This window comes from Hyperolius riggenbachi, chromosome 10, assembly GCF_040937935.1.
Source record: "Hyperolius riggenbachi isolate aHypRig1 chromosome 10, aHypRig1.pri, whole genome shotgun sequence".
NCBI lineage: Eukaryota > Metazoa > Chordata > Amphibia > Anura > Hyperoliidae > Hyperolius > Hyperolius riggenbachi.
The window spans coordinates 220,269,682-220,297,233 of record NC_090655.1 but is presented as its reverse complement, the minus strand read 5'-3'; the positions used below and the strand labels follow the sequence as shown (position 1 = coordinate 220,297,233).

The 27,552-nt window shown below is 42.9% G+C and overlaps 2 protein-coding genes across 3 annotated transcripts in view; one reads left to right on the top strand and one right to left on the bottom strand.

Annotated features, from left to right (window-relative positions):
• Positions 1-27,552, bottom strand: part of LOC137534533 (uncharacterized) — a 104,363-nt gene that overhangs the window by 8,983 nt on the left and 67,828 nt on the right. The window lies entirely within an intron of this gene.
• On the top strand, positions 1,670-19,319 carry LOC137534532 (zinc finger protein 845-like). 2 transcript variants are annotated; one of them, XM_068256069.1, is made up of 2 exons: positions 1,670-1,906; positions 16,183-19,319. In XM_068256069.1, exons 1-2 carry the CDS (start codon positions 1,780-1,782, stop codon positions 18,360-18,362), a joined length of 2,307 nt encoding a protein of 768 aa, XP_068112170.1. In that variant the 5' UTR covers positions 1,670-1,779; the 3' UTR covers positions 18,363-19,319. The 2 variants fall into 2 exon arrangements, with proteins under 2 accessions (XP_068112170.1, XP_068112171.1); XM_068256070.1 differs by lacking the exon at positions 1,670-1,906 and adding an exon at positions 13,252-13,338.

Genomic DNA, 27,552 nt, shown 5'->3' with positions numbered 1-27,552 from the left:
GAAATTCACTTTTTGCACCATAGTTTGTGAACGCTATAACTTTTACCCAAACAAAAAAAAAATCCAATAAGTGTCTATTTATTGATCTTCTATGAACTCATCATACACCTAACGAATTACCTTGGGGTGTCTTCTTTCTAAAATGGGGTCACTTTTGGGGGTTGCTATACTGTCCTGGCATTTTAAGGGCCCCAAACCGTGAGGAGTAGTCTAGAAATCAAATGCCTCAAAAACACCTGTAAAATCCTAATGGTACTCATAGGACGTTGGGCCCCTTAGCGCACCTAGGCTGCAAAAAAGTGTCACAAATGTGGTATCGCCGTACTCAGGAAAAGTAGTATAATGTGATTTGGGGTGTATTTTTACACAGACCCATGCTGGGTGGGAGAAATATCTCTGTAAAAAAAAATCAAAAAAATTGTCATTTGCAGACAATTGTCCATTTACAGAGATATTTCTCCCACCCAGCATGGGTATGTGTAAAAATACACCCCAAAACACATTATACTACTTATCTTGAGTATGGAAATACCACATGTGTGACACTTTTTTGCAGCCTAGGTGCGCTAAGGGGCCCAAAGTCCTATGAATACCTTTAGGATTTCACAGGTCATTTTGAGGCATTTGATTTCCAGACTACTCACAGTTTAGGGCCGCTAAAATGCCAGGGCAGTTTAGAAACCCCACAAGTGACCCCATTTTAGAAAGATGACACCCCAAGGTATTCCGTTAGGGGTATGGTGAGTTCATAGAAGATTTTATTTTTTGTCACAAGTTAGCGGAAATTGATTTTTTTTTTTTCACAAAGTGTCATTTTCCACTAACTTGTGACAAAAAATAAATTCTATGAACTCACCATGCCTCTTAGTGAATACTTTGGGATGTCTTCTTTCCAAAATTGGGTCATTTGGGGGTATTTATACTATCCTGGAATTTCAGCACCTCATGAAACATGGCAGGTGCTCAGAAAAGTCAGAGATGCTTCAAACTGGTGAAATTCACTTTTTGCACCATAGTTTGTAAATGCTATAACTTTTACCCAAACCAATAAATATACACTTATTGGATTTTTTTTATCAAAGACGTGTAGCACAATAAATTTGGACAAAAATGTATATAGAAATTTTAGTTTATTTGAAAAATGTCAGCACAGAAAGTTAAAAAAAAAAAAAATTTTGACAAAATTCTTGTCTTTTTTGATGAATATAATGAAAAATATACATCACAGCAGCAATCAAATAGCACCAAAAGAAAACTGTATTAGTGACAAGAAAAGGAGGTAAAATTCATTTAGATAGTAGGTTGTATGACCGAGCAATAAACCGTTAATTTTGCAGTGGTCTGAATGGAAAAAAAGTGTCTGGTCCTTAAGGGGTTTTATGACTGCAGTCCTTAAGGTGGTTATGCTCTTGTGTATCTTTTAGAGCAGAGAGGATGTTCTGAGTTCAGGTCTGACCTCACTCAGAATGTGTATTTTATCATATCAGGCAGGCTGTGGACACCCCCCCCTCCTCCCACCCATTCTGGTTATACTAGTTCCGCTGCATAGTAAGCTTCCTACAGGATTAAGAGGGGGGCTGGGCACACTGGTGCTGCTGTGTAGAGAGCTTCCTAAAGGATTTAGAAGGGGGCTGGGCACACTAGAGCTGCTGTGTAGTGAGCTTCCTGCCCCTCTCACTGGCTCTTCTGGTGTATCACAGAGCAGGCTGTGTGTGCAGATCTCTGCCTGGCCCCACAGGTTATACATCTCTGAGCAGTATATTGCTGTGCAGGTCTGAGATGAGAGGAGTGCGCACTGTGATGGTGACGGTGTACCAGCAGGAAGGAGCAGATACAAGTTACATTCTATCTGCAGGAAAAGAGCTGGAGAGGACAGGAGAGAAGACGGGAAGCTTACGGTCCACTGGTGAGTAGACAAAGGCTGCTCAGCTAACTGGGACACTATTAGGGGGATGGCACTGGTTTGTGTTGTACCGGGTTATGTTTCACAGGATGATACCTTTTTGTCAGGATGATTCACGGGATTTATTGGCTAACTGTGGAAGAGGAAGTCAGCCAGTAAATGGTTTCATCCTGATTCAAAACATATCCCACAGTCTGCAGCACAAGAGAAGCTCATCAGCTCTTCTTCTGTCTTCCAGCAGCCAGCTGCACCCTCTGAATGACATCAGCCATATTATTAAAATTATTTCTAAATGGTGTGTGTTGTACCATGTTAAAGCAAACCTGGGCAGCATGGTGGCGTAGTGGTTACTGGGTCCATGGTTTCGAATCCCAGCCAGGACACTGAGTTTGTATGTTCTCCCTGTGTCTGTGTGGGTTTCTCGGGGCACTCTGGTTTCCACCCACATTCCAAAAACATACTGGTGGTAATTTAATTGGCTTCCCCCTAAAATTGGCCCTAGACTACAATACATACACTTCGCTATACATACATAGAAGTATGACTATGGTAGGGGTTAGATTGTGAGACCCTCTGAGGGACAGTTAAAGGAAACCAGAGATGTTATACCAAGATTTGATACTTACCTGGGGCTTCCTCCAGCCCCATAAGCATGTCTGAGCCCCTTGCCGTCCTCCCGCGGTCTGCCAATCAGCCCTGGTATCAGACTCAGTCGTGGCCTGCTGCGCATGCATGGGAGGTCCACGCCTGCACAGAAGGCCATGACTGACGAGACTGAGCTTGTTCTCGGGGCTGATCGCGGGAGAATGGCAGACCGCGGGAGGACAGCGAGGGGCTCAGACATAAGTATCGACTCTTAGCATAACAAAAATCGCTGGTACATTTTGAGTGACAAGACAATATACTCTGTACAGCGTTGCGGAAAATGTTGGCACTATAGAAATACTAAATAATTATAATAACCTGTGATTTAGAAAATGAGAAAGTCACATACTTACCTCGAAAGGAGAAAGCCTCTGGGTCCTCCCACATCCTCCTCAGGACCACCGATGCAGTGCTGGGACCCTCTCGAAGTTCTTGGCAGCTGCCCAAACCTCTCAATAAGTCCTTGAAGAGGTTTGGGGAATCCAAGCACTTTATGGATAGAGAGGAGGGGGATGGGGGAAGCTTATGGATATTATTATTTAGTATTTATTTAGCACCAACATCTTCCTCAGTGCTGTACAGATGTCTTGTCACTTAAATGTCCCTCAGAGGGGCTCACAATCTAATAATCCCTACTATAGTTCTATGTCATGGTATGCATCGTGTAGTGTATAGTGGGGTGTGAAAGTTTGGGTAACCTTGTTAATCGTCATGATTTTCCTGTATAAATCGTAGGTTGTTACGATAAAAAATGTCAGTTAAATATATCATACAGGAGACAGACGGTGATATTTGAGAAGTGAAATTAAGTTTATCGGATTTACAAAAAGTGTGCAATAATTGTTTGAACAAAATTAGGCAGGTGCATACATTTGGGCATGACAAAAAGAAATGAAATCAATATTTAGTAAATCCTCCTCTTGCAGAAGTTTCAGCCTCTAAACGTTTTCTGTAAGTTCCAGTGAGAGTCTGGATTCTGGTTGAAGGTGTTTTGGACCATTCCTCTTTACAAAGCATCTCTAGTTCATTCAGGTTGGATGGCTTCCGAGAATGGAAGCTCTCTTTAACTCACACCACAGATTTTCAATTATATTCAGGTCTGAGGACTGAGATGGCCATTCCAGAACGTTATACTTGTTCCTCTGCATGAATGCCTTTGTGGATTTTTAGCAGTGTTTAGGGTCATTGTCTTGTTGAAAGATCCAGTCCCGACGCAGCTTCAGCTTTGTCACCGATTCCTGGACATTGGTCTCCAGAATCTGCTGATACTGAGTGGAATCCATGTGTCCCTCAACTTTGACAAGATTCCCAGTCCCTGCACTGGCCACACAGCCCCACAGCATGATGGAACCACCGCCATATTTTACTGTAGGTAGCAGGTGTTTTTCTTGGAATGCTGTGTTTTTCCTCCATGCATAATGCCCTTGTTATGCCCAAATACTCAATTTTAGTTTCATCAGTTCACAGCACCTTATTCCAAAATGAAACTGCTTTGTCAAAATGTGCTTCATCATACCTCAAACGGCTCTGTTTGTGCTCTGGGCGGAGAAAAGGTTTCTTCTGCATCACTCTCACGTACAGCATCTCCTTGTGTAAAGTGTGCCGAATGGTTGAACGATGCACAGTGACTCCATCTGCAGCAAGGTGATGTTGTAGGTCTTTAGTGCTGGTCCGTGGGTTGATTCTGACTGTTCTCACCATTTGTTGCTTCTGTCTATCCGAGAATTTTCTTGGTCTGCCACTTCGAGCCTTAACTTAAACTGAGCCTGTGGTCTTCCATGTCCTCAATATGTTCCTAACTGTGGAAACAGACAGCTGAAATCTCTGAGACAGCTTTCTGTATCCGTCCCCTAAACCACGATGGTGAACAATCTTTGTCTTGAGGTCATTTTAGAGTTTTTTTGAGGCCACCATGTTGCTACTCTTCAGAGAGGTAAACTTACAAGTGACCCCCTTAAATACTCGTAATTTGATTCACCTGTGTATGTAGGTCAGGGGTCACTGAGCTTACGAAGCCAATTTAAGTTCCAATAATTAGGTTTACAGGTTTTGGAATCAATAAAATGACAGTGTCCAAATGTATGCACCTGCCTATTTTTATTTAAACAATTATTGCACACTTTCTGTAAATCCTATACACTTAATTTCACTTCTCAAATATCACTGTGCGTCTCCTACATGATATATTTAACTGACATTTTTTTATCGTAACAACCAACGATTTATACGGGAAAATCATGACGATTAACAAGGTTGCCCAAACTTTCACATCCCATTGTATGTATCATAGTCTAGGGCCAATTTAGGGGGAAGCCAGTTGACTTATCTGTATGTTTTTGGGATGTGGGAGGAAACTGGAGTGCCCAGAGGAAACCCACACCGACATGGGGAGAACATACAACCTCCTTGCAGATATGGCCCTGGCTGAGATTCAAACCAGGGACCCAGCGCTGCAAGGAGAGAGAGCTATCCACATCACCACCGTAATCCAGAGGCTTCCCTTTACTGAGGTAAGTATCTAAATGGGTTTTTTTTTCTCTCCAAGGGAGCCTAAACTGAGAGGGATATGGATGTTTCCTTTTAAACAATACCAGTTGCCTGGCAGTCCTGCTGATCTATTTGGCTGCAGCAGTGGCTGAATCACACACCTGAAACAAGCATGCAGCTAATCCACTCTGGCTTCAGTCAAAACACATGATCTGCATGCTTGTTCAGGGGCTGTGGCTAAAAGTATGAGACACAGGATCAGCAGGAGAGTCAGGCAACTGGTATTATTTTAAACTTAAAATGTGCAAGTGGACAGCACCCCTATAGAAGAAGCAAATCAATGTGCCAAGGTCTGGAAGTCAGGCAGCACTCCTGTCTCCAATTGTAGACTGTAGAAAGTGAAGACCGGCACCATCTGATGTATCAATGCTCTTTTATTGTTACATAAACTCCCAACATCCTATGCAACGTTTCGGAGGACAAACCTCCTTTTTCAAGCTTATGTCAGTGTCTAAACTCACAATACATTCACTGCGCTTTAAACAACAACAAGACTTGGAAACTGACCAATTGCATTAAGTCATTGCTTCTAGTGACCAATCCCCTCCCGCTCCTAGCGCCAGACTTGATGGGGAACTACAGGCTTAACATGTAAATGCAGGCAGCCAGGGACGCCCATTTGATGCAAGGGAAAGGCGGAAAACCACACCCCAAGCACCAGGGATGACACGCAGATGCCGACCAATAGTCAGAGAGGCAGGTGGAGTCACCATCCCTAAGAAAGAGTGGACTAGATGGGAAACCTCACTGACAGGGAGAGCGTCTCAGAACGCTGCACCTCCTAGTGCCAACGTCAATGTAGGCAAGTGTGTGGAAGGTAAAAAAAAAAAACGCACACATGGCCACTATGTCAACACCGCGCCCACTGCGGACCCCACGCCCCTGCTCTGCATCTCCTCAGAACTACCGATCAGATCATCTAGAATAAAACACAATAACAAAGTGACATATTTCATAATAGGGACATCAAATAATGTACAATGGATAGGGAAATAAATGGAAGAGGAGGAATATATTATAGATAAAAAGAACCCCCAGCATGCAACTGTTTGGCATTGACTACTAAAGGGCCAGTGCTCCTTAAGTATGTGATAACTCCAAACCATAACAGCAGAAAAAGTTTTGAAAGTTTTGAATGCAGGATTAGCATCTGTATCAGTTAATACAGTCAGACTAGTTGTTAAAATTTTATTTTTATGGTGACAATCCCGCTTTAACAAGGGCTGAACGGCCCGAAAAAAAGGAAAGGAGGGAGTGCGGCGTGCTAAGCGCCAGGTATAGGTGCATCCAGTATAGGTAGCCTGGAATACTTGTCCCCAGTATAGGTAGTGTAGTATAGCCACAATGTGCAGTGTATATAATGTGGCAGTGATTAGGTAGCCAGATAACCCGCCTTTAGCACAGCCAGATGACCCACCCATTTATAGCATAGGTAGCTAGATAATCCCCCATTTATGATAGACAACCAACATAATCCCGAATTCATATATATATATATACACACATATACACACACACACACACACACACACACACACACACACACACACACACACATACATACATACATACATACATACATACATACATACATACATACATACATACATACATACATACATACATACATACATACATACATACATACATACATACATACATACATACATACATACATACATACATACATACATACATACATACATACATACATACATACATACATACATACATACATACATACATACATACATACATACATACATATATATATATATATATATATATAGCCAGATCTCCCTTTATTATATAGTTAGATTCCCCTTCAGTGTATATAGCCAGACCCCCCTTTAGTATATAGCTAGTGTATATAGTTAGATTCCCTGTATATAGCCAGTGTGTTAAGTCAGATCGCCCCTGTATATAGCTGTATATATAGTCAGATACCCCTGTATATAGCCAGTCTATATAGTCAGATCCCTCCTCCCTGTATATAGCCACTATACATTGCCAGTGTGTATAGTTAGATCCCACTGTATATAGCCAGTGTATATAGTCAGATCCCTCTGTATATAGCCAGTGTATATAGTCAGATCCCTCTGTATATAGCCAGTATATATAGTAAGATCCCCCCTGTATATAGTCAGTCTATATAGTCAGATCCCTCCTCCCTGTATATAGCCACTATACATTGCCAGTGTGTATAGTTAGATCCCACTGTATATAGCCAGTGTATATAGTCAGATCCCTCTGTATATAGCCAGTGTATATAGTCAGATCCCTCTGTATATAGCCAGTATATATAGTAAGATCCCCCCTGTATATAGTCAGTCTATATAGTCAGATCCCTCCTCCCTGTATATAGCCACTATACATTGCCAGTGTGTATAGTTAGATCCCACTGTATATAGCCAGTGTATATAGTCAGATCCCTCTATATAGCCAGTGTATATAGTCAGATCCCTCTGTATATAGCCAGTATATATAGTAAGATCCCCCCTGTATATAGTCAGTCTATATAGTCAGATCCCTCCTCCCTGTATATAGCCACTATACATTGCCAGTGGCTATAGTTAGATCCCCCTGTATATAGCCAGTGTATATTATTATTATGATTATTATGATTATGATTATGATTATTATTATGATTATGATTATTATTATTATTAATAATAATAAAGCGCCAACATATTCCGTGGCGCTGTACAATGTAAGAAGACAAACAATGGATGCATAATGATACAGACAATGATATACATCAAATATGAACACTGATACAAGATACAGCATTGCTGATTACAATTTGATTTAACATGATGACTAAAATGTATAAATGTCTAACAGTGTGCAAGCAATTAAATTAATAACATTCCATGACACAAAAGGGTGAGAGCCCTGCCCTTGCGAGCTTATAATCTAAAGAAATGGGGTGGAAACAAGAGGTGGGAAATTATACAGTATATGTACAGGCAGTGCGTAAATAGGTTATTTAGTGGGTGCATGGCCTAAGCTAAAGAATATGCTTGTCGGAAAAGGTGGGTTTTGAGGGAGCGTTTAAAGATTTCAAAGGTGGGAGAGTGGCGGATGTGTTGTGGAAGGGCATTCAGAGGAGGGGTGAGGCACGTGAGAAGTCTTGTACACGTGAATGTGAGGAGGTAATTGTAGAAGAGGATAGAAGAAGCTCGTGTGCAGATCTGAGATTGCGGTTGGGTTGGTATCTGGAGACTAGTGAGGAAATGTACAAGGGAGAGAGATTTTGGAGAGCTTTGTAGGTTAGGGTTAAGAGTTTGAACTGAATCCTCATTAATTGGTAGCCAGTGAAGAGCTTGACAGAGAGGGTCAGCAGAGGAAGAGCGAGAGGAGAGATGAATGAGTCGAGCAGCAGAGTTCAGTACAGAATTGAGCGGTGCTAGTCGGTTAGTTGGAAGTCCACCAAGCAATATATTGCAATAGTCCAATCGAGATATAATCAGAGCATGTACTAACATTTTGGTTGTGTCATGGGAGAGAAAACGTGCTATGTTTTTCAGTTGGAAATGGCAGGAGCTGGTTAGGGAGTTAATGTGAGGAGTAAATGAGAGAGAAGAATCAAATATTACCCCCAAGCACCGTGCTTTGGGAACTGATGTTATAGATGTGTTAACATTTATTGTAATATCAAGCAAAGGGGTGGACAGGGATGGTGGAAAGACTATTAGTTCAGTTTTATTCATATTAAGTTTTAAGAAGCGAGAGGACATGAAAGAGGAAATAGCGGACAGGCAGTCGGGAACCCATGTGAGGAGGGAGTTAAGGTCTGGGGCCGAGAGGTACAGTTGTGTATCATCTGCATATAGGTGGTATTGGAAACCAAATGAGCTGATTAACCCATTCGCGTTCCGTCGTTTTCACTTGAGAAATGTTCACCTCCCATTTAGCCTATAACTATCACTACTTATCACAATGAACTGATCTATATCTTGTTTTTTCCGCCACCAATTAGGCTTTCTTTGGGGGGTACATTTTGCTAAGAGCCACTTTACTGTAAATGCATTTTAACAGGAAGAATAAGAAAAAAACGGAAAAAATTGATTTCTCAGTTTTCAGCCATTATAGTTTTAAAATAATACATGCCTCCATAATTAAAACTCACGGATTGTATTTGCCCATATGTCCCGGTTATTACACCGTTAAAATTATGTCCCTTTCACAATGTACGGCGACAATATTTTATTTGGAAATAAAGGTGCATTTTTTCCGTTTTGCATCTATCACTATTTACAAGTTTAAAAAAAAAAAAAATATAGAAATATTTCATCTTTACATTGATATTTAAAAAGTTTAGACCCTTAGGTAAATATTTACATGTTTTTTTTTATTTACATGTTTTCTTTTTATAGTAAACATTTTATTTGGGTAGTTTTGGGAGGGTGGGAGGTAAACAATAGGTTTACAATGTAAATGTGTGTTAATTTTAATTTTTTTTTACTTTTAGTTGTAGTATTACTTTTTGGCCACAAGATGGCGGCCATGAGTTTGTTTACATGACATCACTGTAAGCGTAACACAAGCTTAGAGCGACGCATGGGGGAGGTAACAGCCAGAAAAGGTGCAGCTTCCAAGAGAAGCTGTCGCTTTTTCAGCGGGGGAGAGCAATCAGTGACCAGGCACCATAGCCCGATTCACTGATTGTCTGGCTAATGAACCGCGGGCCGGAAGCGCACACGTGCGATCGGCCCTGGGAGCGCGCATGGTTCCTGGACGTAGTTTCTACGTCCAGGAACCAAAATAGGTTAAGTTACCAAGACCGTGCATGTAGATGGAGAAGAGGAGGGGACCGAGGACAGAGCCCTGAGGTACCTGTAACGATTGGTGTCAGCAAGCACAGATATTCTGATTATTGGTGATCTGCAGGATCACCAACAATACAGATGCTATACCTGATTATATGGTGATCTGCAGAATCACCAATAATGCAAGTATAGCGAGACACGAAACAATCGGATGCAGGAATGTGCTTGGTGTGATGGCAAAGTGTAGAGACACTTCCTACCTATATGAGGTTGGTATAATAAAGTATCTCTAAAGGGCACAGAAATACAACCTCCAGCAAGGTGGAACAGCGGAGAACAATGATATACAGTGTAAATATACTAGTCTGTGGAAAAGTCCACCACACAGTAATTCCTCAGAGGTTTGGTTACCTCTGAATGGGAACCCCGTGTGTGAGATCCTCCGAGGACACAGTGGAGGAGTCTCGGCCTGTAGCAGAAATGATATGCTAGTGGCGGTCGTCTCAAAGAGGCAAGCCTTTGATAGAACCCTACAGTGGGAGACGTTCCACTGAAGGGAGAAAGGTCAGACAAAATGAGGTTCGGCAACAGATCAGGCGGCGACAGTACATAAACGTGACAAGAGAATAGTCGGAAACCAAGCCAATAGTAGGTAACGGTACGGGCTGGCGAAGTACAGAATCAGGAAACAGAAGTAGTCAAGACAGGCACAGAATCATACACGATAAATCAAGACAGTTTAATATGTGTATATATTGGCGATAAACCAATATATAACACAATATCAAATACAAGGCTGACTAGATGTGACAAGAGCCGGGGTCCTGCCGGATTATCACACGGGAACTGACTAGGTCTTAGTGCTGACACAGAGTATCGCAAACAAAGACGAAGTGCTACTGAAAAGCACTTCCTTAACCTCCTTGGCGGTAATCCCGAGCTGAGCTCTGGGTATGCCGCCGGAGGTCGCCGCTCAGGCCCTGCTGGGCCGATTTCAGTTCTGAAAAAAGCAGCACACGCAGCTGGCACTTTGCCAGCCGCGTGTGCTGCCCGATCGCCGCCGCTCCGCGAAAGAGGGTCCCCGATCGCCGCCGCTCTGCGAAAGAAGGTCCCCCCAGCCGCCCGAGCCCAGCGCAGCCGGAACAAACAGTTCCGGCCGGCGCTAGGGGCTGGATCGGGCGGCTCTGACGTCAGGACGTCGACAGACGTCCATGACGTCACTCCGCTCGTCGCCATGGCGACGAGGAAAGCGAAACAAGATAGGCCGCTCATTGCGGCCTATCTTGTTACTTTCGATTGCCGGAGGCGATCGAAAGTACGGATCAGGAGCGCCCTCTAGTGGGCTTTCATGCAGCCAACTTTCAGTTGGCTGCATGAAATATTTTTTTTTTTATTAAAAAAAAAACATTGCAGCCTCCCTGGCAAAATAAATAAACCGCCAGGAAGGTTAAATACTGCCTGGGAAAGGAGTCTCCACCCTAAGCAGCAACCAATCAGAGCAGGCTAAAACATCAGCTGACCTCCAAGTCAGCTGACCCGCTTTCTAGGAGCATGAAGGCGTGTCTGGCGTGCGCGCGCACCCCCTAGAGACACAATGACAGAGCCCTGGTGAGTTTGGCGCTGTGCGCTCGGAGGGTTTTGCGCAATGGATGGGGACAAATTTCCGCATCCCGCGTTGGAAAGTCCGCCTGCCGGAACGGATGCGACCGTATTTCCGCAATCCATCCGGCGTTGCGGATTTTTCGTAACAGAACCCCTACAGACAGAGGATGTGAAGAGGAGGCCTGATCTGAATAAGAAACAGTGAAAGACCTTCCAGAGAGGTAGGAAGATATCCAGGAGAGAGCGAGGTCCTTTATTCCTATAGATGAAAGGATCTGTAGGAGTAGAGTGTGGTCAACGGTGTCGAATGCTGATGACAGATCTAGAAGGATGAGTATGGAATAATAGCCTTTGGATTTAGCTGTGAGGAGATCATTAGCTACTTTGGTGAGAGCTGTTTCTGTGGAGTGGTTTGGCCGGAAGCCAGACTGGAACTGATCAAGCAAGGAATTTGCAGATAAATACTGACTTAGTTCAGCATGAATGTGGCGTTCAAATAATTTAGATGCAAATGGGAGAAGTGACACTGGGCGGTAGTTAGCAAGTTCGGTGGGGTCTGGAGATTGTTTTTTAAGTACTGGTGTTACAACAGCCCTTTTGAGTGAGGATGGAAAAATTCCAGTGGAGAGGGATAGGTTAAACAGCGATGTTAGGGCAGGGATGAGGGATGTGGATAGCTGTGGAATGAGATGTGATGGGATAGGATCCAAAGAACAGGTGGTTAGATGGGATTTGGAGATAAGGGAAGAGAGCGAATGTTCGGAGAGTGGAGAGAAACTGGAAAGAGAGCAGTCAACAAGAGGAGTGGAGATGGAGTTTGATGTCTGCGTGAAAAACACACTATGGATTTTTGCAATTTTATCTGTAAAGTATGTTGCAAATTCTTCAGTTGATAAAGCATGAAGGAGGAGGAGGGGGTGGACAGAGAAGGGAGTTGAAAGTACTGAACAGGCGCTTTGGATTGTGCAAGTGGGAGGATATGAGGGAGGAGAAGTATGATTGTTTTGCAGAAGAGAGCGGTTTTAAACTTGTTCAACTCTTTTTTGTAAGTAATGAAATCCTCATTCGTATTAGTTTTTCTCCAATGGCATTCAGCTACCCTAGAGCACCCCTTTAGCTGTTTAGTAGCTTTGGTCAGCCAGGGTTGGCGACTGACACGGTGTAGGCGGACATTGGTGAAGGGTGTGATTGCATCCATGACTTGCGTGATTGAGCAGTGATAGTGTGCAGCTGCTGAGTCAGGGTCAGTGAATGGTTGTGTGAGGAGAGGTGCCAAGGCATCAGAGACAGATTGCATGTCTGTTGTGGTAGTTCCTGCGTGTATATGAGCGTGCTTGAGGCAGGGTGGTAGGAAGAGAGGAGGCGAGAGAGAAGTTTAGTAAGTTATGATCACAGAGCGGGAGAGGAGTATTAGTGAAATCAGTGATAGAACAGAGACGAGTGAATATGAGGTCAAGTGTATGACCATTAGGAGTGAGTTGGAGCAGTGGACCACTGAGACAGGCCGTAGGAGGAACTAAGTGACAGAAGTTTAGTGGCGGCAGAATTGTTGGTGTCAACATGAATGTTAAAGTCGCCCATAATGATGGTAGGGATATCGGAGGACAGGAACTGGAGGAGCCATGCAGAGAAGTGATCTAGGAAGAAGGGAGCAGGGCCAGGGGGGCGGTAGATTATTGCGATCTGGAGGTTAGAGGGAGAGTATAGACGGACTGCATGGACTTCAAAGGAAGGAAGAGAAAGAAGGAATGGGGGTGAGTGGCTTGAAGGAGCATCTATCAGAGAAAAGAATGCCCACACCACCGCCATGTTTATTCCCACTTCTAGGCGTGTGACTAAAGTGGAATCCCCCATAAGAGAGGGCGGCAGGTGAGACCGTGTCAGAAGGCGTCAGCCATGTTTCTGTGACCCCAAAGAAGGTGAAGGCGTTGGAATTGAAAAGGTCATGGATGAAAGGAAGTTTGTTGCAGACTGAGCGGGCATTTCAGAGAGCAGCAGAGATAGGTGGGGGAGGAGGGGGGAGAAGAGGAATATTAATAAGGTTGTGGCAGTTTTGGTGTGCATGTGGTTGGCTGTTTGCAGTGCAATTAGTGTGCAAGAGTGAGGAGCGAGCCGGCAGAGAGGGTCCGGGGTTTGGTGAAATGTCACCTGCAGCAAGGAGTAGTAGGAGGCAGAGAGAGCGGAGGATAGGGTGGGATTTAGATTTATGGGTAGTTGGAGCATGAAATGTATAGCGCGGTTGTATGAATAAGAAAATTTCGTGAGAAGCAACCTGTGGAGATGATAAAAGAGAGGGAGAAATGTAGAGCGTGTTGCTGGCAGCAGGAGGATGCAGTGAGTGTACAGATTTGAGAATAGTATATAGTTAGATCCCACCGTATATAGCCAGTGTATATAGTTAGACCCCCCTGTATATAGCCAGTGTATATAGACAGATCCCCCTGTAAATAGCAAGTGTATATAGTCAGATCCCCTCTGTATATAGCCAGTGTATTGTTAGACCCCCCTGTATATAGCCAGTGTATATAGACAGATCCGCCTGTATATAGCAAGTGTATATAGTCAGATCCCCTCTGTATATAGCAAGTGTATACAGTCATAACCCCTCTTTATATAGCTAGTGTATATAGTCAGATCCCCTCTGTATATAGCCAGTGTATATAGTCAGATCCCCTCTGTATATAGCCAGTGTATATAGTCAGATCCCCTCTGTATACAGCCAGTGTATATAGTCAGATCCCCTCTTTATATAGCCAGTGTATATAGTCAGATCCCCTCTGTATATAGCCAGTGTATATAGTCAGATCCCCTCTGTATATAGCCAGTGTATATAGTCAGATCCCCTCTGTATATAGCCAGTGTATATAGTCAGATCCCCTCTGTATATAGCCAGTGTATATAGTCAGATCCCCTCTGTATATAGCCAGTGTATATAGTCAGATCCCCTCTGTATTTAGCCAGTGTATATAGTTAGATCCCCTGTCTATTTTCAGTGTATAGTTAGAGCCCCTTGTATATAGCCAGTGGAAAGTTAGATCCCCTGTATACAGCCAGTGTATAATTAGATACCCTTGTATACAGCCAGTGTATAGTTAGATCCCCATGTAAATAGCCATTGTATAGCCCCCCCCCCCCCCCACCTGCCACTGCTGATTTATCTCCTCTATCTGCTCCTGGCCCCCCTACCACTAGAATATCCAGATTCCCCTGCTCCACTGTCCGGCGGCATTCACAGCGCAGATCGGCATTGATCTGCAATGAAGGCAGCTAGTGTGTTGCTCTGTAACGCTGCCTTTATTGCAGGTCACCGCTGATCTGAGTTGCGAATGCCGCTGGGCAGTGGAGCAGGGAGGTCCGAACATTCTGGAGGAGGGGGCCATGAGCATACAGAGAGGAGGTGAAGTGGCAGCAGTGGGAGGGGGTGACTAAGGCTGCATGGGGGCCGGTTTCACCATCCCTGTATGCTGAGACCCGGGGATGGGCCATCCCTTGCACCACCCCTTCGGATGCCACTGATCTGGCTATTTATACTGGGGAGAGGCTACCTAACCCTGAGGGCACATCTGACTTTCAATACTGGGGGAAGTACCTATGGCAGCGCAGTGATGGAAGCGGCTGTGGGGCTGGTCAGGAAGACCCCCAAGTTACTTTTGCCCTGGAGCCCCATTGGAGCTAGAACCGCCCCTGAAGGCTAACAATCTAAAGGGGGGTGTAATGCTGTACGGGCTCAATCACTACCCTAATTATTTTCAATCAGGATGTGAGTGATTGCCTCCAAGGTCAGGTTGTTATCAACCATCTTGGAACAATAGTTAAACTGGTAATTACTACTAATCCAAATAGAGATCAGTGGTATTAATTTGGGCAAATTATAATACTTTCCTTAAAATGTAACTGTCAGGCATAAAATAAAAAATCAATTCTTTATTTTTATCTGGTAAACAAGTAATAAGGATGCTAACCAGGCAATCCAAACGTTAAAATTACTGTTACTTTTCTTGTTGATAAATGATCATTCCCCAGTTTACCTGACTCTTATTTGGTACACACACAATTTGGTACACAAAGAGGAAGTTGCAGGGCATGCTGGGTTGTCCTTTTTTGCTTCTGTACTTCCCCTCAGACTGAACTAATGCAACCTGATTGGCTGAAGCCTCTTTCCCTCCTGTTTTCCCCTCCCACACCCCTGTTCCTCTCTAATTGGCCAATATTTCTCATGATGAGGCAATGCACTTTCTAAAGTAAAGGGTGGACAAATCAGGCAGAGGAGAGTAAGGGAGGAAATTACACCAGGATTGGCCTCAAAATAGCCACGCTTAAAATGGGAAATGCTAAGAAGAATTTTCTCTTTTTTTATTGTAGAAAAATCACTAAAATCAAAACGTGGACAGTGTAATACATATGTAATGTAAGTAGAGCAAGTATTTATCTACTTATATATGTGTGTTTTTTTCTGAGATAGTATGGCTGACAGCTCCTCTTTAAACGCCACTTTGGCTGCTGGCTTCAATTGTACAATCCTCATTTTGTTTTCTCAAATATTTATTTTGCTGCAGCAAATCATTTTCAAAAGTTGGGTTTGGTTGTTAGGCTCTAAAAAAAACTTCCAGCAGTTGCACACTCTGCAATAAAAGTAACACATAAACCACAATAAAATAGATGGAATAGAGAGTTGTGTTGTAAGTGATGAATAACTGTTATTTTCTGTTACAGTGGTTGTTACATGTCCCAAAACAACTTCTAAGAAAACAGATATCATGCCAGATTCCATCCCTGGTGACCAGGAACCAGAAGAGCAGAATCTAACAGATGACAGATTAGAGACATCAGATGAACAGGGTGACAGCAACAATGAGTCAGAGTATAACCCATCTAATGATGAGGTGGACTCCCACTCTGACACAGAGGAGCAAGAGCAAAAGACAACATCCAAAGGAAAGTCGGAGTTCTCCTGTGATGAGTGTGGGAAACACTTCATATATAAATCTTATCTAGTGATTCACAAGAGGCTACATACAGGAGAGCGGCCCTATGAATGTCCAGAGTGTGGGAAACATTTCATTCAAAAACAACATCTTCGGAGACATCAGCATACTCACACTGGGGTGAAGCCGCTTCAATGTGAGGAGTGCGGGAAGGGGTTTCACCATAAATCAGAGCTTATAACTCACCAGAGGTATCATACAGGAGAAAGGCCTTTTCAGTGTACTGATTGTGGGAAGAGTTATGTTGCAAAAAACATACTCCGTATACATAGACTTTCCCACATGGAAGTCAAATGCTTTTCATGTTCTGAGTGCACAAAAAGCTTCCCCACCAGAGGCCAACTACAATCCCACCATCTTGTCCATACCGGAGAGAAGCTGCACGAGTGCCCTGAGTGTGGGAAATGTTTCTCTACAAAGTCACATCTCACCAGCCACCTGACAATCCATAGCAAAGAGACACACTATAAGTGTTCTAAATGTGGAGAAGGTTTCCGTCTTAAAAGTCACCTTGTTCAACATGAAAGCTGTCATATGGTAGAGAAACCATTTCAGTGCTGTGACTGTGGGAGAAAGTTTACTCAGAATTCTGATCTTCTTAAACATGAGAGAAGTCATACAGCAGAGAAGCCGTTTGAGTGCTGTGAATGTGGGAAAAAGTTTAGCAAGAAGCCTTATCTTCTTAGTCATGAGAGAATTCACACAGGAGAGAAACCGTTTGAGTGCAATGAATGTGGGAAAAAGTTCATTTGCAAGTCTAAACTTCAGAGACATGAGAAAAGTCACACGGGAGAGAAACCGTTTCCATGTGCAGTATGTGGGAAATATTTTTCTGCAAAAGACACATTGACAAAACATATGCTCATTCACACAGGTGACAAGCAGTTTGCCTGTTCAGAGTGTGGGAAGCAGTTTCGTGATAAGACAGCCCTGCGTCATCACCTCTCTACTGTGCATACATTAACTCAAGCATCCAGTTTATCCAGTAATGCCCAGATATCAGCCCATACAGAGGAGGGTCCTTTACAGAGTCACAGATCTAGTCTTGGCTCCCCTGAAAAAATGTATGAGTGTTCTGAATGCCCCAAAGTATTTACACACAAAACTCACTTTACTGCCCACTTGAGAACTCACACCGGTGAAAAACCATTTGCATGCCCAGATTGTGGGAAGAGCTTTACTCAGAAAGGGCAGATGGAGGCACATAAACTGAAACTACACGGAGGAGAGAAGACATTTAAATGTTCTGAATGTGGCGAATGCTTTTTTCTAAAATCTGACCTCACATACCATATGAGAGGCCACACTGGAGAGAGACCTTTTATTTGTTCAGAGTGTGGGAATGGTTTTAAAGTGAAATCACATCTGGTCATTCACCAGAGAACCCACACTGGAGAAAAGCCATACTCTTGTCCCATATGTGACAAATCTTTTGCTGACAGTGGCTCTCTGGTAAAGCACAAGATAATTCACACAGAAGAGAAGCCTTTTGTGTGCTCAGAATGTGGGAAAGATTTTAGGCGAATCAAGGAACTTGAGTCTCATCAGAGAATCCACACTGGTGAGAAACCTTTTGTGTGCACTGAATGTGGGAAAGCCTACAAAGATAAAGGAAACCTCATCCTACACCAGAAAAACCACACTGGGGACAAATGTTTTACCTGCTCTGAATGTGGGAAAAGATTTTCTGTAAACTCTGAGCTTATCAAGCACAGGATGACGCACAGCGATGAGAGACCTGTCCCTTGTCTGGAGTGTGGCAAACGTTTTAGAGATAAGAGTGGTCTGGTCATACATCAACGGAGCCACACCGGAGAGAAACCATATAAGTGTCAGGAGTGTGGGAAATGCTTCAGCAGTCATGGAAACCTTAGAACTCATGTGAAAACACACAGCTCTCTAGACTGAAAGCTATTAACAGTGTGAGCTCTTTAAAACAAAAGTACAGAAGCATTGCTAGTCTGATCAAGAGCTACTCTTATTGTTAGCCTATAGCATGGGCAGGTACCCTAAATCTGAAAGACAAGAAGAACAACCAGGGGCATAACAATAGACCCTGCAATGGATGCCCCTGTAAAGGGGCCCAGAAGTCACAGGGGGCCCGTGGGGGGGAAAGTTTGAGAGACTGACAGCTAAGGGCATGGAGTGAAAAAAGGTATTCTGCTCTCGCACCATTGTTATATTGACTTAATGTGTTCACCACACAGATAAGGACTCATACACACTTTGGAATTTGTACACTGTCCCTGCTCCCTAGGGTTCGTAAAAAACGTCTCACACTGCAGCTAAGTTCTGATGACTTGATATACAACCTAACAAAGGAGTCACATTTTGAAAAAAGTTGTAGACTTTCCCTTTTCAGCAATCACTTCAAAAGGATTCCTAGATTCTTATCACGCAGCCTAATGACCTTATGACCTCTAATTACTTTTACAACACAATGGAGTGGAGATTGATGTCTTACTGTTGCTGCTTCATTGAGAGCTTGTTGTCTCAATGAAGGCCAAGATTCCGTAATAACAGTATCAATCAGTGACATTCTGAATGTTTTGCCAAAGTTACAGTGAATGAATACTATATCTTATGTTCAGCATGTCATTGTTCCTCCATATAGCATGTGCTCTCATGTAGTAAAATAATACAGCTGTGTGTGTATGTATGTACTGGGAGCAGAGCTGCAATGAGGGACTTGTCAGCTGCAAGGGGCTGGAGGAAGCCCGTGTAATTAGATCTGGGGGTAGCATAGATTGCCTGACGTTTCCTTTAAGTCTAGGTGTTTTTATCTGCATGGGGAAAACACATTGGTCCTCAGTTTTCCTGTGCAGAAAGTGAGGGGGTGGGAGGCCCCATCCAAAGTTTCGTGGGGGGCCCAATCCAAAGTTTCACGGGGGGGGGGCCAATCCAAAGTTTCGCGGGGGGCCCAGTGATGTCTAGTTACGCCCCTGACAACAACGCACCTCTCTGGTGTATTAACTTTTTAATCTTGAAACACACACACAACAAAATCAGCTTACCCTTATGAAGAGTGGAGTCTGGCATGGATTGGGAAGAAACAGCCAGTGCAAGCAGACTTGGTGGAACCATGGCTGTTTCTTCCCACTGCATGCCAGACTCCACTCTTCATAAAGGTAAGGTAAGCTTAAAGAGTCAATACACCAGAGAGGTGCGTTGTTGCTCTTCCAGTGTAGGCTGTTATTCAAATCGTTTAAAGATCTGGTCCATCAGCAGAAGTCATGCACCAAATAGACGCAGGCAGTCCTTCTGACCACTGGGGGGTGTGGGAGGGTTCAAAAAAATTAAAATTTGATGTATGGTTTAGAAATGCTAATTTTAACTACTGATAGTTCACCACTAAGTGTTTTTTCTCCCTTATGGACCAGAACAATTTTCACATTTCAGCGCTCCCCCTTTCATTACCCAATAACTTTAACACTACTTATCACAACAAAGCCACCAATTAGGCTTTCATTGGATGGTAAATTTTGCTAAGAATTATTTTATTCTAAATGCATTTTAACAGGAATAATAAGAAAAAAAATGGAAAAAAATTATTATTTCTAATTTTTGGCCATTACAGTTTTAAAATAAAATGTGCTACTGTGGATAAAATCCACACATTTTATTTGCCCATTTGTCCTGGTTATTACGCCATACATTGTATAATGTATAACAACAATATTTTATTTGGAAACAAAGGTATATTTTTTCAGTTGTGTGTCCCTACTAATTACAAGCCCTTGTTTGCAAAAATCTCAGTAATATAGCCTCATGACATACATATTTAAAAAAAGTTTAGTCCCTAAGATAAGTATTTATGTATTTTTTTAAGTGCTACTTTATTTATTTATTTATTTATACAAGTGTTTTATTTTGGTAACTATGGGACAGGAGGTAAGAGGTTAATTAATGGGGGATTTTTTGTATTTTTATTTAATATTGTATATGTAGGTGTAATTTTACAATTTGGCCACTAGATGCCCCCTCCACTTTATTCCTGTGCAGTGTGAATGTATACAGGAAGTGTAGCGTGTGTGTTTTCACTTTTCATTTTCTTAATGACCACAGCCATATCATTGATGCTAGTGATCATTTATCACAGGCACTTTAATCAGTGTATTCAAACTATTGTTCCTATTCACTGATCAGTGTACTAATGGGCAGCAACTAGAACACATTCGGGAGTGCACACAGGTGTGTGCAGCGGGCATTGTGGTGAGAGACTTATATCTATGCCCCTGGGATTTTATGGGATGTCCTGTGGGATGTAGATATACTGCCTCGGGGTGATAACTAAATAAAATAAACATTGATTACATTTTGAAATGCCTCCTAACCCTCCCCCACCATAGAGCCAGCCTCATCAATAGCGATGTAGCGAGTGGGCTCCATAGACTTAAATGGCAGGTGAACAGCTGTTGATTTTAGCAGTAAATTGCAAATCCCCCGTACGTGCTAGAAACACCAGATTTGCAGGGTATGTTAAGGAGGACAGTGGGAACAAGAGGAAAAAAAAAAATCAAAAAGTAGTTATAGTTTGAGAAAATTGGTTTTAAAGTTCTTATTCTGAGTGTGAGAAATGTTAAATGGCCGCTGACTTTAGCGTTTAATATCACAGCCCCCAAATGCTCTAGAAATGCCAAATTTGCAGGGTATGTCAAGGAGAACAGTGGGAACAAGAGAAAACTATTTCTTTTTCAAAAACACCCTATAGTAAATGTGTTAAAATGACAGATATTGTATAAACATGTATATAAATGCATATATGGGTGTGTGTGTATATAAAAATAAATAAATAATATAAAATATATATATATATATATATATATATATATATGTATATATAAATAAATAATATAAAATATATATATATATATATATATATATATATAAATATAAAATATATATATATAAATATAAAATATAAATATAAAATATATATATATATATATATATATATATAAATATAAAATATATATATATATATATATATATATATATATATATAAAATATATATATATATATATATAAAATATATATATATATATATATATATATATATATATATATATATATAATATATATATATATATATATATATATATATATATATATATATATATATATATATATATATATATATATATATATATATATATATATATATATATATATATATATATATATATATATATATATATATATATATATATATATATATATATATTCAAAGTGTGGGAAATATTAAAAAAATGATGTGGTCCCAATCTGTGGGCACATACCTCCACATCTGGTTAGATTGTGCTCTGCTACAGCTCTTCTGGAGTTGAGTCTTTGAGATCCACCAACACCTGTATTGTAGAGCACTACCCTTACGGGCATCGACAGCCCTTCTCACGCTTCTACCTGGAAGATCCTCCACAATAAAAAAAAAAATAGATTACTCCTCAACTATCAGCTAGGTTATCAGCAAGATTTTTAATAGCCTGACACTGGAAATCAAATGTGGCCCCCAGTATGATCGAGCTATTTAAAGAAATTAATCATATACTCATGGAGGACCTGTATACTCCAATCCAGGAAAACGCTGAGGCGTATGTTGCAAAATGGGCTGTGTGGGTGGATTTGAGAGACTCGGATGAGGTTTCTACCTTTGACTCCCCTTAACCACTTGCCGACCGCACGCTTATACCGTGCGTCGGCAAAGTGGCAGCTACAGGACCAGCGACGCAGTACTGCGTCGCCAGCTGCAGGCTGATTAATCAGGAAGCAGCCGCTCGCGCGAGCGGCTGCTTCCTGAATTCACGGCGGGGGGCTCCGTGAATAGCCTGTGGGCCGCCGATGGCGGCTCGCAGGCTAAATGTAAACACAAGCGGAAATAATCCGCTTTGTTTACATTGTACGGTGCTGCAGCAGCGCCGTAAGGCAGATCGGCGATCCCCGGCCAATCAGCGGCCGGGGATCGCCGCCATGTGACAGGGGACATCCTGTCACTGGCTGCACAGGACGGATAGCGTCCTGTGCAGCCCCGATCTCCGGGGGGGGGGGGGGGGGAGCAGGTAGGAGAGGGAGGGGGGAATTTCGCCGCGGAGGGGGGCTTTGAGGTGCCCCCCCCGCCAGCCACACGCAGGCAGAAGAGATCGGACCCCCCCCAGCACATCCCCCCGGACCCCCCCAGCACAAGGGGGGCAATCTGATCTCTCTGCCTGTTACCTGATCTGTGCTGGGGGCTGCAGAGCGCACCCAGCACAGATCACTAAAGACAGCGCTGGTCCTTAAGGGGGGGTAAAGGGTGGGTCATCAAGTGGTTAAACCTAAGATCTCTCTTAACACAATGTTCTATGTGTCATTCTCGGTTGACATGGCTGGAGTCCCTGGTGCACTCTCCATCCCCCCCCCTCCCACCCTCGACCTTCCTTGCTTCCTCTCCTCCCACTCCTTCTCTATGCTATACCTTTACTCCCTACTCTCCCCAATACTTTTCGTACACTATATATATCACTTGATGGGTCTGTACCACAAGGTTTTCCTCCTATTTAGCTGTGATAACTGCATCTTCAAGAGTCCTGGACTATCCCAATGTTCCGAAGGCTTCTAGCCCATTGCTCTGATTGCTCTTTGGAGTATTCCGAGTATATGGTCTGTCAACAATAGACTTATTGAACTCTTAAGTGGGTACAGCACCCAGTATTTTGTTCTTGCCATGTTTCCTGGGGTCTATATGATCCGTGTACGACCTGTATCTTTCTTTACTTTTCCTATTCTTTATCATGTTACTGTTATATTTTCAAAATTTCCAGTAAGAACTTATTTAGGGAAAAACAAACGATGTGGGGGTCCCCCCTTCTCGAGCCTCTTTAATCTCTTGTTCCCCATGCAGGCTGGGACAACCTTCACCCTCTGCCCCGGAGCCCTTGTCCATTCCAAGAGGCTCTTCCCCACCTCTGCTGCCCCACGAGCAGGTGGAGGCCAATGACGCCCGTGGGGGGGGGGGGGGGGGACGGGAGGCATTCATGGTGGCATCTGGGATCCCCATTTGCTACAGCAGCACACACGCCTCAATGCAAAGTATAGTACAGCAGCACACAGCACTATTGGAGTGTCCCTATCTAGTGCACTACAAGGAGCAGGGCACAGAAAAACTAAAAAGAAACTACACAGCACAATAAACAGCCAATATCTAATCAGATAAGTCCTCGAAATGACTATTGGAGGTCACTAGCTGGTGCACAGAGCACCTAGGAAGCAGCTAAACACACAAAATCAAATGACAGCCTTTCTATCACTGTTTCTCTTATTTGCAGTAGCAGCTTCTCTTCCTACACTGACTACAGAAAGACTTAAAATGGCCACTGGGATGGTGCCTTTTATAAGGGGGAATGGTCAGGGTGGTGATGAGGTTAAATTGGCTGACCTGTGCCACCTGACTTCAGTGTGAAGGGTCAAAGAACGGGAAAATATAATAGGGCAGACACGAACACAGACAACTGCTCACTTCAAATTCTCCAGCAGCCATAGTTCGCCGGGAACTGTTCTCCAAGTGAACTGTTCTGCCATCACTAATTCAGGCTTGCTTATCCATGAAGGCACATCTAAATTATAATGTAATTATAATGCAGTTATGCAAATATGAAATATTACACCCAACACCATGAAAACAATAAAAGTAATGGATTTACCCTAAATCGAGGGAAAAGTCACTTTATTATGTAGAGACACAATAGCCAGACAGCTCTTGGTGACCCAGAACCACTAGGAATGTACAAGGGACTAAAATAGACCACTTGAGCCTTATTACTGTATGTAAAACAATCCTGCACTACAAAATAAGATCACTTATGCTGCCATCTACTGGTTAGAAGGAACATCAAAATCTCTTATAAACCATTCCTTGCAAAAAAAAAAAAAAAAAAAAAAAAAAAAAAAATCACCAAAAAACAACCAAACTACATCATTTTTACAAGTTAAATATAATGGTCCTTTACCTAAGCAAATGTACTAGTATGTATTTTTTTATTTAAAAAAAAAAACACTGAACAGCAGTTTCTCAGTCCAACATAGGTAGGCTGGCTGGCATCTTTGTGTAGATTCTTTACAGAGAGTGCTTTTGTAAAAATTAAAAGTAATACCGAGAATCCCCCATGAAGAAATGGAACAGTCTAAAACCAGTGTGCAAACTGATAGCACGCTTTTGTGAATCAAGCCCGTGGTGTGCAGAAAACGCATACAGAAAATTGACAGATGGGTGTGCTCCCAGCCTCAGCTCATTACGCTCACTCTGTCCATCTCTGATGGAGCAGAACTGACTCTGCAGACTTCTCCAGCATCATTACAGTACACAGCACTTGGGGAGGCTGGGGGTGAATCTGCTCTGTACACAAGATCCTGCTGCACACTGAATAAGGACTGTCTACAAATCTTTGTCTGCAAAACTTTGTATGATTTTTTTTATCAGAATCAATTTATTTTCGCCAAGAAGTTTGCACCTACAAGGAATTTGCCTTGGCAGTTGCTTAACAAACACAAACAAAAACAATACAAGAACAGACAGTGTGTATATTACAAGTCAAGCATCTGCTCTGCCTATTATCAGTGGCAGAGCAGATGCAGTCATTAGAACAATTGTGCAGAGAGCAGAATGCTTTTTCTCTCAATGCCCTTAGTTGTCAGTCTCTCAAGACAGGGAAAAGAAACGTCTCCCCCAACGACTGAATCCCTTGCAGGATGTCTTGTTACACCCCTGGCCTATACTTTGATGTCGACAAGACAAACAACATTTATATAGCGCTTTTTTCCTGGCGGACTTAAAGTGCTTGAGCTGCAGCCACTAGGACGTGCTCAGTAGGCAGTAGCAGTGTTAGAGAGTCTAGCCCAAGGACCCTATACTGAATAAGTGCTTGCTTACTGAACAGGCAGAGCCGGGATTTGAACCCAGGTCTCCTGTGTCAGAGGCAGATCCCTTATCCAGGACACTATCCAGCCACTGAGGCAGATTTATATTTCTAGACTTATAGTCGAGTATATACAGTAAATCTCCTCCCCCTCAAAACACTTCACACTGTCCTAAGTGTAATTTAGCAAATGCTGACCTTTTCCATTGTTTATGACTGTGCCCAATTATTCAACCTTCTGGGCTAAAGTTCTTCAATATACTGTATCAAGAAGGTGTACCTGGAAATCCTCACCACTTTTACTGTCATACAATTATGACAATGAGACTTCTGATCAATCATCTTCCAGGAGGACTGCAGTCTCAGTCATTTCCCCCATCTTATTCTTATAGCATCCAGGAAGGTTATTTTTAACAAATAGATATACCCCAGTGTGCCTGGGATGTACAGGAAGAACTACCTCCCATTTAATCAAGATAGACTTGACACCCTAACCCATAAGGACAATAAAACAAAGTTTTTTTTAAAAATGGAAATCTTATTCTTGATTCCTTCTCTTCAAGAGAAATAAGTGGGCTTATGGAACACTTTAAAGCGGTTTAAAACTGACAAAATATTCAACAAAAATGTGTTTTCCTACTTTTTATAACCCACACAATTATCTTATTTGCTTTTTTGCACAAGTATTATAATTCATTCATGAATGATAACTTCCCAAAGTTCAGTTTATTTACTTTGAAAGCTGCTGGTGCATTTTATTTATAACTGTTGTCATTCTGTTTTAAATGCAGCAGCAGTGATTTCTGACCTGTGTTTCACTCCAGGACTCATTAGCATACGTTTCTGCAGCCAGAGAATGTTTACTTAATTGTATCAAGTAAAGAATGTATACAGAAGATAAGCTAATCACCAGTTCGGATGCGGCAGCCCCTGCAGGAGAAAAAGTCAGTCCTGTCATGTAACCCTTTAAATGCTGTTTTATTAAAAAAAACATTGTTAGTAGATTATATGCTATAAATAATCTTTTAGAGCAAAGAAGAAATACTGGGTTATATTCCACTTTAAGTACACGGAATGGTACAATTTGGCACTCCTTCAGGGCTTTTTAGGGGGCCTAGAGCTTAAATGAGGCTCTGTAGTTTGAGAGACAGTATACCAGAGGTGACAAGAGCGTCGGTTTGGGGAGGGGGGGGGGGGGGGGGGGAGTTCTTTTTTGTTTAAGGTGACCCTGTGTTTGTAGCATATATTTTCAAAATGTCATTGTATTTTTGTTCATTTTAAAACCAAATGAAAAAACACTTGTCACAGGAGCTGGATCAGAAAAATATTATGGTGTGGGGGGCCGCCCGAGCTGGAGGGGATAACGGTCAGGAAGGGGGTATTGGGCCTAGCGGGGGGGGGGTTTGGGGGGGGTCAGACCCCCCCTCCCTCACCTGGGTCCCCCGTCCTCCGCTCCCCTCCAGCTTGTTACGTCGCTGGCTGCAGCTATAAGAGGCAACGGGCGAGGATCACTCACCTCTTCCTCATTCCAGCGTGCGCTCCACTGACGTCACTTCCTGCGGTGTAGCAGGAACGAGAAAGGGGTGAGTGATCCCCGCCCGTTGCCTCTTATAGCTGCAGCCAGCGACGTAACAAGCTGGAGGGTGGCGGAGGACGGGGGACCCAGGCGTCCGACCCCCCTCCCTGCCGCTAGGCCCAATAACCCCCTTCCTGCCCGCTATCCCCTCCAGCTTGGGCGGCCTCCCACGGCTTGGGGGGGGGGGGGTTCTTTAAAGCTTGCCTCAGGCGGTAAAAAGTCTAGGGCCAGGCCTGGTTCCGGGCACAACATGCTTGTGTCCACTTTTCAGCATCTGCAACATTGGTGTGTTGCTGAAAGGCATACAGAACAACATTGATCATGTCCTGCATTGCTGTAACACGACAGCAACATGGCAGAGTGCATAGACAGCCAAGTCTGATCTTCACAGTAGTGAATGTCAGTGCACTGCTGCACACATTTTGAGCACAACGTTGAGCTGTCCCATTCAGCATAGTTGAATAGGGCAGCACTGCAATGGAGAGCAAGGCAGGTGCCATGTGTTTTGTGTATAATACATGGTCAACTGCATTACTGAGCAAGGTACAGAGAGTTCAGGCCCTTCACAAACAAGTCTGGAGCAGTTCAACTTCCAACAAGCCCTAATCTGAACACTTAAATATTGGTGTTGAC